We start from the raw sequence: 18975 nt of genomic DNA on the forward strand, positions 1-18975 counted from the left end.
AGTATTTTAACTTCTGACCCACTGGAATTGTGATACAGTGAATAAGTGAAATAATCTGTCTGTAAACAATTGTTGGAATAATTACTTGTGTCATGCACAAAGTAGATGTCCTAACCTACTTGCCAAAACTATAGTTTGGTAACAAGAAATTTGTGGAGTGGTTGAAAAACGAGTTTTAATGACTCCAACATAAGTGTATGTAAACTTCCGACTTCAACTGTACCTGTGTGTGTGTGCGTATGCAAATGTTTGTTTTTTCCCCCTCTTTTTCTCCAGGTCACTGCTCTACTTGGCTGCTGTGAGGGAGCTCAGGGCTGTGACTGATAAGCAGTGAGACTTCTCCACCCCAGACAGACGGACAGAGTGCCTCTGTCCGGTGCCCCTGCTCTCCTTTTCATGGATGCCAGGCTGGCCCTGCTGCAGCTTGGGACTCTCCTGGGTCTCCTGTCCTTAGCACTGGAGTTTACTGCTGAACCGACCACTGCCGAGGAGGTCTACACTAACACCTGGGCAGTCCATATAGAGGGAGGACCACAAGAGGCTGACCGCATCTCCAGGAAACATGGTTTCATCAACCACGGCAATGTGAGTAGCACAGCAGTGGACTCTGTGGAGCCTCTCTAGTCAGAGTGTATGACCTGTCTATGCCCTGCCTATGCCCTGCATCTGTGGTCAGTTGAAGCCCTGTTCAGTTGAAGCCCTGTCAGTGACAACCTGCTCAACAGGCTTCAATGCACAACAAGACACATAAAGACATAACAGCCTATAAGCCCTCATGTTTTGAGAGTGCATGTCATGGCTCGTCCATCCCTTGAGTTCAGCTGATAGCTGGCAGCTAAAGCATGCACTTCTTCTAGTTAATTGGGGCATACCATACCATGCATATATGTGTGTGTCTGTGTGTGGTAGTTTACGTGCCTCTGCCCAACACACAGCTGGGCAGTCTGGCTCTCCAGGGGGAGTGTTTTGCCAGTCAGTCTGTTTACTCTGGGTTATATATGGAGCATCGTAGGAAAGAGTTATTTTAGGATTACAGGGGAAGTATGATTGTCATTGGGGAAAAGAAACAAGCAGGTAAGTCTGAGACTAGCCTGTCTAGTGTCCTGTCCTCTTTTGAGCCTCAGCCTCCTTCCATATCCCTCGCTTTGTGGAGAGAGCGGGGGAGAGGGAGAATTTGTGTGTGCGGCAGTTCGTGTGTTTGAGTCAATTGGAATTTGATCCTTTTTCATAAACACACACAGGCCCACACATGTTGATCATTAGTATATATTTCTCTGGACTCCCCGGTTATGTGCTTTGTTATTGCCAGTTAGTAGTCCTTCTACTCCTTCATCTTTTCAATCACAGTTCAGTCGTTCCGCAGTAGACTTCACTCTATTTTCACGTATGCATGCAGTGAGCTTCACTACACACACCACTGAACAGCCGTCTGGATTCTTCCGTGGGAATACATGCATAGGAGGTTCTGAACTCCCAAACCTTCCTTCACCCTCTCCCCCCCGAAAATAGGATTTTCAGAGCGGTTTGCAAAATGAATTTAGGTTTATCTTCTGCTTTCTTTATGTTGCTTGTCCATGCAGCTTCTGTCTTGAGGACTGTTTTGCTAGCACAGACTGGAATATGATCCGGGATTCATCCAATGGCATTGAGGAGTATACCACCTCAGTCACCAGCTTCATCAAAAAGTGCATCGACGACATTGTCCTCACAGTGACGATACGTACATTTCCCAACCAGAAGCCATGGATTACTGGCAACATCCGCACCGAGCTAAAAGGCTAGAGCTGCCGCTTTCAATGAGCGGGACAGTATTCCGGATGCTAATAACAAATCCTGCTATGCCCTTAGACGAACCATTAAACAGGCAAAGAGCCAATACAGGGCTAATATTAAATCCTACTACACCGGCTCTGATGCTCGTCGGATTTGGCAGGGCTTGCAAAATATTACGGACCACAAAGGGAAACCCAGCCACGAGCTAGCCAGTGACTCGAGCCTACCAGATGAGCTAGATGCCTTTTAAGCTCGCTTCGAGGCAAGCAACACTAAAAAAATGCATGAGAGCACCAGCTGTTCTGGACGAGAGTAGCCAGTAGCCATGAAGTGCTTTGAAAGGCTGGTCATGGCTCACATCAACACCATCATGCCGGAAACCCTAGACCCACTCCAGTTTGCATACTGCCCCACATATGACACAATATCAATCGCATTCCACACTGCCCTTTCCCACCTGGACAAAAGGAACACCTATGTGAGAATGCTGTTCATTGACTACAGCTCAGCGTTCAGCAGCATACTGCCCACAAAGCTCATCACTAAGCTAAGGACCCTGGAACTAAACACCTGCAACTGCAACTGGATCCTGGACTTCCTGACGGGCCGCCCCCAGAAGGTGAAGGTAGGCAACAACACATCTGCCACGCTTATCCTCAATCCAGGGGCCCTTCAGGGGTGCGTGCTTAGTCCTCCCCTGTACTCCCTGTTCACCCACGACTGCGTGGCCAAGCACGACTCCAACACCATCATTAAGTTTGCTGACGACACAGCAGGGGTAGACCTGACAACGATGACATAGCCTATAGGGCGGAGGTCAGAGACCTGGAAATGTAGTGCCAGAGTAACAATCTCTCCCTCAATGTGAGCAAGACAAAAGAGCTGATCATGGATTATAGGAAAAGGAGGCCAAACAGGCCCCCACTAACATCGACGGGGCTGAAGTGGAGTGGGTCGAGAGTTTCAAGTTCCTTGGTGTCCACATTACCAACAAACTATCATGGTCCAAACACACCAAGACAGTTGTGAAGAGGGCACAACAAAACTTTTTCCCCCTCAGGAGACTGAAAAGATTTGGCATGGGTCTCCAGATCCTCAAAACGTTCTACAGCTGCACCATCAGGAGCATCCTGACCGGTTGCATCACCGCCTGGTATGGCAACTGCTCGGCATCTGACCGTAAGGCGCTACAGAGGGTAGTGCGTACGGCCCAGTACATCACTGGGGCCAAGCTTCCTGACATCCAGGACCAATATACTAGGCGGTGTCAGAGGAAGGCTAAAAAAAATTGTCAAAGACTCCAGCACCAAGTCTAGGTCCAAAAGACTCCTTAACAGCTTGTACCCCCAAGCCATAAGACTGCTGAACAATTAATCAAATGGCTACCCAGACTATTTACACTTGACCCCTCCATCCTTTTTTTGTACACTTCTGCTACTCTCTGTTTATTATCTATGCATAGTCACTTTACAAATTACCTCGACTAACTTGTACCACCGCACATTGACTCAGTACCGGTACCCCCTGTATATATCCTCGTTATTGTTATGTATTTTTTGTGTTATTTTGTGCTTTTTTTAATTTAGTAAATATTTTCTTAACTCGATTTCTTGAACTGCATTGTTGGTTAAGGGCTTGTAAGTAAGCATTTCATGGTAAGGTCTACACCTGTTTTTTTGGCACATGTGACTAATAAAATGTGATTTTATTTGATTTTTTGATTTACCAGAAATTGTTTTTTCTGTTGTTATGTTAGTAGTTCTAACATCTGTCATAAAGTAGGAGATGTGATATTGTTAATTTGTGAGATGCCTCTCGTTGTCAAGCCCATCACCACTCGATTGTCTCCTTGGCTCTGATTGTTTACTTGTCAAAGTAGTGTCTCGCTCTCGGCTGGCTTTGATTGGAATTCATTGGTTATTGAGTTAATCTGACAGGGATTGCTGTTGGGGTGCTATGAAAGGATTGTGCTGCAGAGGGAGAGAGACAGAGGCAGGGAGGGAGAGAGGGATAGAGAGAAATAAAAGATAGATAGATTGAAAAAGGCCATTAGAAATAATAGCCTTAAATAATGCCTAATTGAATAGGGCTATTAATTGCTTAATATTCTGCTCCGAGACAGTGTGCATGAATATTTCAAGCAATCAAACTCCACAGATTGATATGCATGAACACGCCAAATACAAACGCCGCACACACAGTCTCACACACACAGTTACACATACACAGTCACTCACACACACACACACACACACACACACACACACACACACACACACACACACACACACACACACACACACACACACACACACACACACACACACAGTCTCACACTGTCTTTCCCACTGAGGATAGTTTTGTGTTTATGTCTTTATCACGACCACTTTATGAAGGTACTTCTGACTGACAGGGACAAGGGAATGATAGTATTGGATTCCGATGCCGTTTCCCTCTGTGCAGCCCTCTGGTATAGCCCCCACTCCCACCAGTATTCCCAGTTAGTGCCCAGTCTAGAGCATGAAACACCTGTAGATCTCCCAGACCAACCCTCTGCCAGTAAAGCGCAGGGCAGACAGACACTTATCCAATCAGAAAGCTAGGGCTTGAAGCACTGGCAGGGGTTTGATTGTGATTTTGGGTTTGATTGTGATTTTTAATAACTTAAATTGGCCTGTCTTTTTTAACCTTGGTACAGATCATCGCCTTGTGGTGATGTGACTTGAGCTTAATCAAGTCTCTCTCTCTCTCTCTCTCCCTCTCTTTCTCCTTCTAACTCTCTCACTCTGCTCTTCTCTCTTTCCCTCTCTTCCCCGTCACTCCCTCCCTCCTAGCCACAGATGCTGAGGCAGACTCAGACTTATCAGTATAAAATAGTGCTGAGTGATTAACTGGAATTTCTGTTATTTTTATTTTTTTAAACAACTAATTGACTGAGGTCTGTTAATTTATTTGACTTCCATTTCGTTCGGGTTCTTTTCTGTGAGCTCAATATGCAGTTTCTCGAACAAATCTCTATCGAATCAGATCAAACATCACCTGTTGTCAGATGTGTGCATACTGGTAGCAAAGTCAGGTGCAGGAAAGCTGAGATTTGTGAACAAGCTCACACTTTATTGAGGCAAAAGTGCAAAAAGCGCAATACAGTCACAAGAATAAAGTTTAATAATGAACATCTTCGTGAAATACCACAGAAAAACAAACCAGTCTGGCACGTTTACAACACACACGTAACACAAACAATCTTACACAAAGACATGATGGAGAACAGAGGAGTAAATACATGTAGATTTATTGGGGGAATGAAAACCAGGTGTGCAGGGAACAAGATGGCTAGAAAGCCGGTGACGTCGACCGCCGAACGCCGCCCGAACAAGGAGAGGAGCCGACTTCGGCGGAAGTCGTGAGACCTGTGCAATGTAGTAGGGAGTTGTAGTTTCCAACAGGCCAATATTCTACATAGTTTAACGCAGAAAATGTGGCAATTATCTACAATGACCATAATCCACTGCACGCCTACTTGTCCGGTCTGTGTAGGGCAGACAAGGAGAGAGAGAGAAGAGACAGGTAATGGTGAATCACTAAAACAATACAGAAATACACTATGGAAAAAGAAGGAACAGCACGTCAGAAATCAGCTCAATGTAATTGAAGAATCCATAGACTCTAACCACTTCTGGGAAAATTGGAAAACACTAAACAAACAACAACACAAATAATTATCTATCCAAAATGGAGATATATGGGTAAACCACTTCTCCAATCTTTTTGGCTCTATAACAAAGAATAAAGAGCAAAAACATATACATGATCAAATACAAATCTTAGAATCAACTATTAAAGACTACCAGAACCCACTGGATTCTCCAATTACCTTGAATGAGCTACAGGACAAAATAAAAACCCTCCAACCCAAAAAGGCCTGTGGTGTTGATGGTATCCTCAATGAAATGATAAAATATACAGACAACAAATTCCAATTGGCTATACTAAAACTCTTTAACATCATCCTTAGCTCTGGCATCTTCCCCAATATTTGGAACCAAGGGCTGATCACCCAAATCCACAAAAGTGGAGACAAATTTGACCCCAATAACTACCGTGGGATATGCGTCAACAGTAACCCTGGGAAAATCCTCTGGATTATCATTAACAGCAGACTCGTACATTTCCTCAACGAAAACAATGTACTGAGCAAATGTCAAATTGGCTTTTTACCAAATTACGTAGTACAACAGACCATGTATTCACCCTGCACACCCTAATTGACAACCAAACAAACCAAAACAAAGGCAGCCTTCTCATGCTTTGTTGATTTTGACTCAATTTGGCATGAGGGTCTGCTATACAAATTGATGGAAAGTGTTGTTGGGGTTAAAACATACAACATTATAAAATCCATGTACACAAACAACAAGTGTGCGGTTAAAATTGGCAAAAAAACACACACATTTCTTCACACAGGGCCGTGGGGTGAGACAGGGATGCAGCTTAAGCCCCACCCTCTTCAACATATATATCAACGATATATCAATATTGGGGTTTTAAAACAATACAGCCATAACAATTTACGTAAAGATACTTACTACTTAGATGTTGACTTATATCAATTACAATCAATATAGACAGCATATGGTTAAATATTTGGCATTTACCTCTGCTAGATCACATTTATCAATAAAAGCACTATTCAGGGTTTTTGTCTGTGATTTTTTTTGTAAACAAAAATCAATTATAATCAAGACATGGGTGGAATAATCATGCTTATTTTGAACAAATATAAATGAGATACATTTTACATACAGTATTTTATGGAAATGTTAAATGAGCCCCATTGAACACAAATGAAGGCTGGTGTACACACCACATGACAGACCGTTTTACCGTGTGTGTGGTGTTTCAAATGTATTTCTTGCACTTGATGCACGTGTACTGTGTCTTCCTGTCCTTCTTGGGCCCCCCAGCTGCAATCTAGAATGATGAAAACACTTAGTTCAGGAATTTTACTAACATCTCACTCACATAATTGTTGGTTCTGTGGGTTGGGCGGATGTGGCACCAGCATCCTCCTCCTGAATCCTCCTCACGATGGCTGCAGAAGCTGCGGTCCTTGGGATACGTTGCCTTCTGTGGATTTAAGGTCTTACCCATGCCTTGCCCAGCTCCTCGAAAAAAAGCCATCTCCTCTGGAGCTTCCCTCTGTTTCAATCTGGGTTCAATGCTATCCCGATGACAAACGCGGTGTATGCCGAAATGTCCAAGATGTTGAAGAATATCACAAGTGACCAGCGTCTCCCTTTGCAGCTGTAGCCAGTCACCGGCTTGTCTACATTTTTGATGTTCCTGGCCACAGATTCTCCCATCCATATGCAACGTACTCATGAGTACCACATTTTTGCCTTTCTTTGGCACGTAGGATACTAGGGACGTGTCGGCCGTGAACACAAACTTAGAGGAATTGATAGGCCTGTTCCGTGTATTCAACAGCTGAGTTGGGCGCTCTGGCTCGTTTTTTCGTACTGTTCCTACCATCGTCAGCTTCCTCTTGAGGAGCTCCTGTCCCAGCTTGTGTGAAGTAAAAAAGTTATTGCATGTGTTGTTGTGGCCACGGAGTCCCTGTGTCACATCCGGGACAACCCGCATCCCTTGGTTCTTCTCAGGTGCTCCTCTATCTGGCTTCCCCAAATACACTTTTAAGTTCCACTCATATGATGAAGCAGCATCACAGGCAGCCTAGATCTTGATTCCATATTTTGCGGCTTTAGACAGTATGTACTGCCTGAAGGGACAGCAGCCTCTAAATGGCATAAGCTGCCTATCAACCGTAAAGTTGGGCCCAGGGTTGTAAACAGGGGGAGGCGGTCCACCCACTTGTTCCACACTGACCTGATTGCATCCACCTTGTCTCTCTGCCGCTGAGCTGGTCTGATTTTTGGTTATCGAAGCAGATAATCCTGGAAATAATGTTTTCCAGAGACATTGTTGCACAGAAAGCTTCTCTGCCATTTTCTGCATCCCACAGGAATTCTGTGGATTCCCCGTTGAAAACACCAGCAAGGATAAGCACCCCAAAGTATGCATTTGCCTTTTTTTTGTTTATTGTCCTGCTGAAAAGTGAATATGTCACCCAGTGTCTGTTGGATAGCAGACTGAACCAGGTTTTCCTGAAGGATTTTGCCTGTGCTTATAGCTGTATTCTGTTTAGTTTCATGCTAAGAAATTCTCTAGTCCTTACCGATTCCAAGCATACCCATAACATGATGCAGCCACCACCATGTTTGAAAATATGAAGAGTGGTACTCAGTGATGTGTTGGATTTGCCCCAAACATAGCGCTTTGTATGCAGGACAAAAATAAATTTCTTTGCCACGTTTTTTTGCAGTATGACTTAAGTGCCTTCTTGCAAACAGGATGCATGTTTTGGGATATTTTTATTCTCTACAAGCTACCTTCTTTTCACTCTGTCATGTAGGTTAGTATTTACAATGGAGTAATTACAATGTTGTTGATCCATCCACAGTTTTATCACATCACAACCATTAAACTCTGTAACGGTTTTAAAATCACCATTGGCCTCATGGTGAAGTCCCTGAGCAGTTTCCTTCCTCTTCGGCACTCTCAACAAACTGGATGCAGTCTATCACAGTGCCATCCATTTTGTCACCAAAGCCCCATACACTACCCACCATTGCGACCTGTATGCTCCCGTTGGTTGGCCCTCGCTTCATATTCGTCGTCAAACCCACTGGCTACAGGTTATCTACAAGTCTCTGCTAGGTAAAGCCCCGCCTTATCTCAGCTCATTGGTCACCATAGCAGCACCCATTCGTAGCACGCGCTCCAGCAGGTATATCTCACTGGTCACCCCCAAAGCCAATTCCTCATTTGGTCGTCTTTCCTTCCAGTTCTCTGCTGCCAATGACTGGAATGTACTGCAAAAATCTCTGAAGCTGGAGACTCATATCTCCCTCACTAGCTTTAAGTGCCAGCTGTCAGAGCAGCTCACAGATCATTGCACCTGTACATAGCCCATCTGTAAACAGCCCATCTATCTACCTACCTCATCCCCATACTGTATTTATTTATTTATCTTGCTCCTTGACCCAAACTGGTGCTGGTAGCAGGGCAGCTTCGTTGTAAATTCTCGTGGAATTTTATACATTTTTCTTGTAGTTTTAACGGAAAACAGATAGAAAATTGTATGTTTAAACATTAAGAAACATTTTCCATTGGTCACATCCCTACCCTGCAGTGTATCGCACATGCGCTTAAATAAAGATGGAGTCTCCAACAACAGAGTGATGGATGGGTTGTGTAGGTAGGTAGAGAGGCAGGAATCTATATATAAATGAGTAGGGGAGAAGTTAAAAACAAACAGAAGAAACCAAAAGAACTGGAGGAACTTATTCAAGAACGGAAAAAATAAATAAATAAAGGAAATTGGATGGAATATGGAGAAAAAAACACAAAATTCTTCAACACAGGAACGCTATCAAAAATAATTAACAGGAACTCGTTACTAAAGACGGAGTCCATGATTCTCCAAATTATATTGTCACGCCCTGGTCAAAGTATTTGGTGTTTATCTTTATGTATTTGGTCAGGCCAGGGTGTGGCATGGGGTTTTTGTAATTGTGGTGTGTTTGTCTTGGGGTTTTGGTGGTGGTATTGGGATTGTAGCTTAGTGGGTTGTCTAGCAAGGTCTATGGCTGTCTGGAGTGGTTCTCAATCAGAGGCAGGTGCTTATCGTTGTCTCTGATTGGGAACCATATTTAGGCAGCCATATTCTTTGAGTTTGTCGTGGGTGATTGTCCTTAGTGTCTTACTTGTACTCTCTGTTAGTTTGCACTAGATAGGCTGTTTTCGGTTTTCATTACGTTTATTGTTTTGTCGTGTTTAGTGTTTAGTCGTGTTTAGTGTTTAGTCGTGTTTACGTTTTGTTTAATAAATATGGATCGCAATCGACACGCTGCAGTTTGGTCCGACTCTCCTTCATCACCACTAGAAAACCGTTACAGAATCACCCACCACCAACGGACCAAGCAGCGTGTTAACAGGCAGGAACCACAGGAGAGGCAACAGAGGCAGCAGCAGCAGGAGCAGCAGCAGCTGCAGTGGGAGAGGCTGCACCACCTGGAGAAATGGACATGGGAGGAAGAACTGGACGGTAAAGGACCCTGGGCTCAGCCTGGAGAATATCGCCGCCCCAAGGAAGAACTGGAGGCGGCGAAAGCTGAGAGGCGCAGATATGAGGAGGCAGCACGGCGTAGCGGATGGAAGCCTGAGAATCAGCCCCAAAAATTTCTTGGGGGGCTCAGGGAGAGTGTGGCAGAGTCAGGAGTCAGACCTGAGCCAACTCTCCCTGTTTATCGTGAGGAGCCAAGGAGGAGACCAGAACCAGAGACTGTGAAGGAGTTAATGGGGAAATTGGAGGAGAGAGAAATGAGGGAGTTGCTGTGTTGGTGCTTTTTGCATGGAATTCGCCCGACGGAACGTGTTGGGGATTTGATGGCACCTGGGTTAGCGCTCCATACTCGTCCTGAGGTGCGTGTTAGTCGGCTGGTGAAGTTGGTGCCAGCCTCACGCACCAGGCCTCCTGTGCACATCCCTAGCCTTGCACATCCTGTGCCAACACTGCTCTCAAGATCTCCAGTACGCCTTCACGGTCTAGCCCATCCTGTGCCACCTCCACACTCCAGTCCTCCGGTAGCAGCTCCCCGCTCCAGGCTTCCTGTGCGTGTCCTCGGTCCAGTACCACCAGTACCAGCACCACGCATCAGGCCTACAGTGCGCCTCGCCTCTCTAGCGCTGTTAGAGCTTTCCTCATCTCCAGCGCTGCCGGAGCCTCCCGCCTGTTCAGCGCAGCCAGAGCCTTCCTCCTCTACAGCGCTGCCGGAGCCTCCCGCCTGTTCAGCGCAGCCAGAGCCTTTCTCCTCTCCTACGCTGCCGGAGTCTCCCGCCTGTTCAGCGCAGCCAGAGCTGCCAGTCTACATGAAGCAGCCAGTCTGCATGAAGCAGCCAGAGCTGTCAGTCTGCATGGAGCAGTCAGAGCTGTCAGTCTGCATGGAGGAGCCAGAGCTGTCAGTCTACATGAAGCAGCCCGAGCTGCCAGTCTGCATGAAGCAGTCAGTCTACATGGAGCAGCCAGAGCTGTCAGTCCGCATGGAGCAGCCCGAGCTGCCAGTCTGCATGAAGCAGCCAGTCTACATGGAGCAGCCAGAGCTGTCAGTCCGCATGGAGCAGCCAGAGCTGTCAGTCTGCATGGAGCAGCCAGAGCTGTCAGTCCGCATGGAGCAGCCAGAGCTGTCAGTCTACATGAAGCAGCCCGAGCTGCCAGTCTGCATGAAGCAGTCAGTCTACATGGAGCAGCCAGAGCTGTCAGTCCGCATGGAGCAGCCAGAGCTGTCAGTCTACATGAAGCAGCCCGAGCTGCCAGTCTGCATGAAGCAGCCAGTCTACATGGAGCAGCCAGAGATGTCAGTCTGCATGAAGCAGCCAGAGCTGTCAGTCTGCATAGAGCAGCCAGTCTGCATGGAGCTGCCAGTCTGCATGGAGCTGCCAGTCTGCATGGAGCTGCCAGTCTGCAAGGAGCTGTCAGTCTGCACGGAGCTGTCAGTCTGCACGGAGCTGCCAGTCTGTAAGGAGCTGCCAGTCTGCAAGGAGCTGCCAGTCAGCCCGGAGCCGCCAGAGCGGTCAGTCTGTAAGAAGCCGCCAGAGCTGTCAGCCTATATGGAGCAGCTAGTGCCGCCAGTCTGCCCAGCGCCGCCAGTGCCCCCAGTCTGCCCAGCGTCGCCAGTCTGCCCAGCGCCGTCAGTTTGCCCAGCATCGCCAGTCTGCCCAGCATCGCCAGTCTGCCCAGCGTCGCCAGTCTGCCCAGCATCGCCAGTCTGCCCAGCATCACCAGTCTGCCCAGCGTCGTCAGTCTGCCCAGCGTCGTCAGTCTGCCCAGCGTCGTCAGTCTGCCCAGCATCACCAGTCTGCCCAGCGTCGCCAGTCTGCCCAGCGTCGTCAGTCTGCCCAGCGTCGTCAGTCTGCCCAGCACCGCCAGTCTGCCCAGCACCGCCAGTATGCCCAGCGCCGCCAGTCTGCCCAGCGCCGCCAGTCTGCCCAGCAACGCCAGTCTGCCCAGCGCCGCCAGTCTGCCCAGCGCCGCCAGTCTGCCCAGCGCCGCCAGTCTGCCCAGCGCCGCCAGATCTACCAGTCAGCCAGACTCTTCCAGATCTGCCAGTCAACCAGACTCTTCCAGATCTGCCAGTCAACCAGACTCTTCCAGATCTGCCAGTCAACCAGACTCTTCCAGATCTGCCAGTCAACAAGACTCTTCCAGATCTGCCAGTCAGCCAGGATCTGCCAGTCAGCCAGGATCTGCCAGTCAGCCAGGATCTGCTGAAACCACCAGCCAGCCAGGAGCTGGTAGATCTATCTACCTGCCTGAGCTTCCTCTCACTCCTGAGCTTCCTCTCACTCCTGAGCTTCCTCTCACTCCTGAGCTTCCTCTCACTCCTGAGCTTCCTCTCACTCCTGAGCTTCCTCTCACTCCTGAGCTTCCTCTCACTCCTGAGCTTCCTCTCACTCCTGAGCTTTCTCTCACTCCCGAGCTTCCCCTCAGTCCCGAGCTGCCTCGGTCCCGAGCTGTCCTTCAGTCCCGATCTGCTCCTCAGTCCAGTGGGATTCTGGGTGGGGACTACTAGGCCATGGTCGGCGGCGAGGGTGGACTATCCAGGGACGAAGGGAGAGGGGACTAAGACATTAAAGGAGTGGGGTCCACGTCCCGCGCCGGAGCCGCCACCATGGACAGACGCCCACCCGGACCCTCCCTATTGTTTTGAGGTGCGTTCGGGAGTCCGCACCTTAGGGGGGGGGTTCTGTCACGCCCTGGTCAAAGTATTTGGTGTTTATCTTTATGTATTTGGTCAGGCCAGGGTGTGGCATGGGGTTTTTGTAATTGTGGTGTGTTTGTCTTGGGGTTTTGGTGGTGGTATTGGGATTGTAGCTTAGTGGGTTGTCTAGCAAGGTCTATGGCTGTCTGGAGTGGTTCTCAATCAGAGGCAGGTGCTTATCGTTGTCTCTGATTGGGAACCATATTTAGGCAGCCATATTCTTTGAGTTTGTCGTGGGTGATTGTCCTTAGTGTCTTACTTGTACTCTCTGTTAGTTTGCACTAGATAGGCTGTTTTCGGTTTTCATTACGTTTATTGTTTTGTCGTGTTTAGTGTTTAGTCGTGTTTAGTGTTTAGTCGTGTTTACGTTTTGTTTAATAAATATGGATCGCAATCGACACGCTGCAGTTTGGTCCGACTCTCCTTCATCACCACTAGAAAACCGTTACATATATAAAAAAAAGGAAGCTAAATATTTGAAGTAGATGTTTTCTTTTCTGTCTCCTCCTCACCCCATGAATGACGATTACTATAAGGAATTCTTTCCAAATAATAATAAATAAATAATTTAACAAATGCAAATTACAGAGGAATAACGTTTTTAGGCTATTAAGTTCTTTCATTCTAGAAAACTCCCAGGGCTTGATGGCATACTGGTAGAGTTATATCAAGCCTTTTTTATATATTCAAAGCTCCTTTATTAGCTTGTTTTGACTGGGCTTATAGAAATGGTAGCCTGTCAGGTACTCAGCAGGATGGTCTGATTTCACTATTATTAAAACAAGACCCAGATGGCAAATATAAAGATCCAGTCCATCTAAAAAACTGAAGGCCTCTTACACTTCAATGATGTGATGCAAAAGTACTATCGAAATGCATAGCACTTTTTTTACTTGGATAATACATTGGAGACATCTTTACGACAACTACTAGATATAATAGAATAACATACAACAACTAAGAAGCCAGGCATGGTATTCTTAGCGAATTTTGAAAATGCCTTTGATAAAGTAAGACTGGATATGATGTATAAATGCCTGGATTTTTTTCCCATTTCGGTTAGTCTCTTATTCAATGGGTAAAAGTAATGTATAGCAACCCCAGGTTTAAAATAGTAAATAGCTGCTACTTCTCAGAGAGTTTTGAACTGTCAAGTGAAGTTAAACACGGGTGTCCGTTGTCACCATATTTATTCGTTATGACCATTGAAATGCTAACTATTAAAATCAGATCAAATAACAACATTATTAGAGTATTAGAAATCCAAGGCTTAAAAATAAATGTGTCCATGTATGCCAATGACTCACATTTTATATGAAGTCCGCAAGCTAGACACCTGCAATGTCTCATTGAAGATCTAGATAACTTTGCTGGTCTCTCTGGACTAGAACCTAATTATGATAAGTGTACCATATTTCATACTGAATCTTTAAATTACACAACTTTTACATTACCCTGCAGTTTGCCTATAAAATGGACTGATGGTGAAGTAGACATACTTGGCATTCATATTACAAAATATATAAATTAGCTCTCCACAATGAATTTCTATAGAAAACTAGTAAAAATAGACAAGATCCTGCAACCATGGAGAGGTAAATACGTCTATTTATGGAAAAATTACACTGATTAACTCCTTAGTCTTATCTCAGTTTAAACAATTACCTATGGCGCTGCCTACTCCTGATGATTTGTTTTTCAAATCATATAAGCAAAAAATATTTAGCTTTATCTGGAATGCTAAACCAGACAAGATAAAGCGTCCCTATATATACAATGAATATGAACTGGGTGGGCTGAGATGAATAAATATGAAAGCACAAAACCGCTTTCTAAAAGCTTCACTTAACAAACGTTTTACTTCAAAATAGTAGATTACTAACAAAAGGTCATCGTTTGTTTAGAAATTGCCTTTTTTGCCTTTATGCAGATTGTCATTTCAAATGTTTGATTAATTGAAAATGAAAGCTCATTCAAAGTGTCTCTCTTTTTCAAACAAGCAATGTAGAGCTTGTTAGATATTCAATTTCATCCCCCAGAAAAATAAAATGAATATTACAACAAATATTAAGGTTGAACTCAAATGTGCTGGTTGATAAAATACCTGCATTTATGGAAAATATGTTTGAGAAGGGTATTTTGTTTTTAAATTATATTGTAAATGGGAATGGTAGAGTTATTTATTTTGTGGAGCTATCGGGATTGTTATGGGAAGTTTTGCTCAATCCAAGATTACAACCAATTGATTACAGCACTACCCCAAAAACGGTGGAAGCAAGTGGCAGCGGGTGGAGGTAGGGAACTGGTCTGTCTGCACAATTTGCCATGTTATTGCCCTCGCGTAGCCGGTTTCTGGTCACAAGTTCAGGAATGGCCGAAAAAGCATAATATTAATCTAGAATTGACCTTAGAAATAGCATTGTTGGAAGATTTGGAGAGAACTGGCCAGTCATTCACTAATATACTAATACTCTTAGTAAAATTATTTATCTTCAACTCGCAATCTGTGGAATCTATTCAATTAGAGAGATTCAAATTGTATGTTAAACATCACAGCAAAGTTCAAATCAAATAAAATGTTATTTGTCACAAATTGTCGAACAATTCACAACAATACACACAACCTAAAAGTAAAATAATGGAATTAAGGAATATATAAATATTAGGATAGGCAATGTCGGAGTGGCATAGACTTAAATTCAGTAGAATAGAATACAGTATATACATATGAGATGAGTAAAGCAAAAATATGTCAATATTATTAGAGTGACTAGTGTTCCATTATTAAAGTGGCCAGTGATTTCAAGTCTATGTATATGGGGAAGCAGCTTCTAAGTTGCAGGGTTACGTAACCAGGTGGAAGCTGCCTAGTGATGGCCTAGTGATGGCCCTGAGATAGAAGCTGTTTTTCAAGCTCTCGGTCCCAGCTTTGATGCACCTGCACTGACCTCGCCTTCTGGATGGTAGCGAGGTGAACAGGCAGTGGCTCAGGTGCTTTTTGTCCTTGATGATCCTTTTGGCTTTCCTGTGACATTGGGTGCTGTAGCTGTCCTGGAGGACAGGTAGTTTGACCCTGGTGATGCAGCCCGACAGGATGCTCTGAATTGTGCATCTGTAAATGTTTATCAGGTGCTAGGCCACATTTCTTCCGCCTCCTAAGGTTGAAGAGATGCTGTTGCTCCTTCTTCACCACACTGTCTGTGTGAGTGGACCATTTCAGTTCGTCAGTGATGTGTACGCCGAGGAACTTGTAGCTTTTCACCTGCTTCACTGCTGTCCCGTCGATGTGGATAGGGGCGTGCTCCCTCTGCTGTTTCCTGAAGTCCACGATCAGCTCATTTGTTTTCTCTACATTGAGTGAGAGGTTATTTTCCTGGCACCATACTCCAAGGGCCCTCACCTCCTCTCTGTAGGCTGTATCATCAACGTTGGTAATCAGACCTATTACTGTTGTATCATCTGCAAACTTGACGATTGAGTTGGAGGAGTGCATGGCCAATCAGTCATGGGTGAACAGGGAGTACAGTAGGGGGTTGAGCACGAACCCTTGTGGGGCCGCTGTGTTGAGGATCAGCAAAGTGGAGGTGTTGTTTCCTACTTTCACCACCTGGGGAACTCCGTCAGGAAGTCCAGGACCCAGGGCCCAGGGCCCAGGGCCCCGAGCTTAATGATGAGCTAGGAGGGTGCTATGGTGTTGAATGCTGAGCTAAAGTCAATGAACAGCATTCTTACATAGGTATTCCTCTTGTCCAGATGGGATAGGGCAGTGTGCAGTGTAGGGATAGGGCAGTGTGCATTGCCTGTGGATCTATTGGGGCGGTAAGCAAATTGATGTGGTTCTAGGGTGTCAGGTAAGATAGAGGTGATACGATCCTTAACTTCTTGCGTCGAGCAATCTCGTATCCGGGAGCGTAATCATAGCCTCAAGCTCATTACCATAACGCAACGTTAACTATTCATGAAAATCGCAAATGAAATTAAATAAATATATTGGCTCACAAGCTTAGCCTTTTGTTAACAACACTGTCTTCTCAGATTTTCAAAATATGCTTTTCAACCATAGCTACACATGCATTTGTGTAAGAGTATTGATAGCTAGCATTAAGCATTAGCATTAAGCCTAGCATTCAGCAGGCAACATTTTCACAAAAACAAGAAAAGCATTCAAATAAAATCATTTACCTTTGAAGAACTTCGGATGTTTCCAATGAGGAGACTCTCAGTTAGATAGCAAATGTTCAGTTTTTCCCAAAATATTATTTGTGTAGGAGAAATCGCTCCGTTTTGTTCATCACGTTTGGCTAAGAAAAAAAACAGAAAATTCAGTCATTACAACGCCAAACTTTTTTCCAAATTAACTCCATAATATCGACAGAAACATGGCAAACGTTGTTTAGAATCAATCCTCAAGGTGTTTTTCACATATCTATTCGATGATAAATCATTCGTGGCAGTTTGGTTTCACCTCTGAACCAAATGGAAAAATGCGCGCAGCTGGAGATTACGCAATAATTTCGACGGAGGACACCAAGCGGGCACCTGGTAAATGTAGTCTCTTATGGTCAATCTTCAAATACAAATACGTCAAAATGCTGCGGACACCTTGGGGAAACGACAGAAAGTGTAGGCTCATTCCTGGCGCATTCACAGCCATATAAGGAGACATTGGAACACAGCGCCTTCAAAATCTGGGACATTTCCTGTTTGAAATTTCATCATGGTTTCGCCTGTAGCATCAGTTCTGTGGCAGTCACAGATAATATCTTTGCAGTTTTGGAAACGTCAGAGTGTTTTCTTTCCAAAGCTGTCAATTATATGCATAGTCGAGCATCTTTTCGTGACAAAATATCTTGTTTAAAACGGGAACATTTTTTTATCCAAAAATTAAAAGTGTGCCCCCTATATCGAAGAAGTTAAATAGCCTCTCAAAGCACTTCATGTTGACCAAAGTGAGTGCTACGGGGTCGATAGTCATTTAGTTCCGTTACCTTTGCTTTCTTGGGTACAGGAACAATGGTGGACATCTTGAAGCAATTGGGGATAGCAGACTGGGATAGGGAGAGATTGAATATGTCTTTAAACACTCCAGCCAGCTCTGAGGACGCGGCTTGGGATGCCGTCTGGGTCTTACTCACGTTGGCTACGGAGAAGGCGAGCCCACAGTTCTTGGTAGCGAGCTGCGTAGTTGGCAAGACGTCGGTGTCGGTTGAATAGTCCTTAGCACGGGTACTTCCTGTTTGATATTCTGCCTATAGGAAGGGAAGAGCAAAATGGAGTCGTGATCAGATTTTCAGAAGGGAGGGAGGGGGACGGCCTGGAAGGCACCCCGGAAGTTGGAGTAGCAGTGGTCGAGTGTTTTAGCAGAGCAAGTACTACAGTCAATGTGTTGATAGAACTTTAGTAGCGTTTTCCTCAAATTTGCATTGTAAAATTCCCAGTTACAATAAATGCGGCCTCAGGATATGTGGTTTCAGTTTGCATAAAGTCCAGTGACGTTCTTTGAGGGTCGTGGTGGTATTGGCTTGAGTGGGATATACATGGCTGTAAGTACTGCAAAGTTGCATAGGAGCTAGAATCAGAGCTGCAAAATCTGTCGGCACCATTTTACAGCTAGCTAGTTGAAAGATATGTGGCACGTAGAAATCCGAAGAGGGTGGTCAGCAGAGATAGGTGGGATAGGCTGAGGGAAACTGAGGGTTGGGATGTGGAACCGGAGACAAGTGGGAGTGAAGTTTCTGGGCGGGGATAGAGTGACGGTCAAAGAATATATTAATTTTTTTAACTGACACTAAAAGTGAACGTTGAGATCCAATAACTGTTTTCCTGAGGCTGTTGCCACACAAGCGCTTGTACTCGCGTACACATGCATACACACACACTCACATTCAAATGCACACACGTGCATACACACACACACACTTAGATAGTGCCACACATGCATACAAATGCTTGCTCTTTAGATTTTGTGGTCCTTGACGTCTTTTGTTTTTGCATTATTGTTTTTTGTTGATGCTTTTTTGTCTTCTGTTCTTTTTGTTGGCACATTGGGTGGGTGGTGGTTTTGGTTGGGTTAGAGGGGGACGGTAGCTCAGGAGGGGTGGAGATTTGGTGGCAGGGAGTGGAAGGGGAGGTTTTTCAAAGGGGGACTGTGCGGGGGGGTCTTGGATGGTTGACGGTCAGCTCTCGAGGGGAACTGTGGAGGGATATTGCATGTTTGGTGGCCTGGTGGTTGGGAGCTTGTGCCGGTGGCCGATAGGTCGCTGGTTCGGGTTCCCGATTCGACTGGGTGGGCGATCTGTCCTTGTGCCCTTGGGCGGGGCGC

The 18975-nt window shown here is 45.4% G+C and overlaps 1 protein-coding gene across 2 annotated transcripts in view; it reads left to right on the forward strand.

Annotated features, from left to right (window-relative positions):
* furinb (furin (paired basic amino acid cleaving enzyme) b) overlaps window positions 1-18975 on the forward strand; it is a 180206-nt gene that overhangs the window by 16981 nt on the left and 144250 nt on the right. For both annotated transcript variants that reach the window (XM_024379709.2, XM_024379711.2), the window contains exon 2: window positions 277-585. In XM_024379709.2, the coding sequence (XP_024235477.1) occupies window positions 397-585 (189 nt within the window). In that variant the 5' untranslated portion in view covers window positions 277-396. The remainder of the gene's footprint in view (window positions 1-276; window positions 586-18975) is intronic.

The sequence above is a fragment of the Oncorhynchus tshawytscha genome, linkage group LG19 (assembly GCF_018296145.1).
Source record: "Oncorhynchus tshawytscha isolate Ot180627B linkage group LG19, Otsh_v2.0, whole genome shotgun sequence".
NCBI lineage: Eukaryota > Metazoa > Chordata > Actinopteri > Salmoniformes > Salmonidae > Oncorhynchus > Oncorhynchus tshawytscha.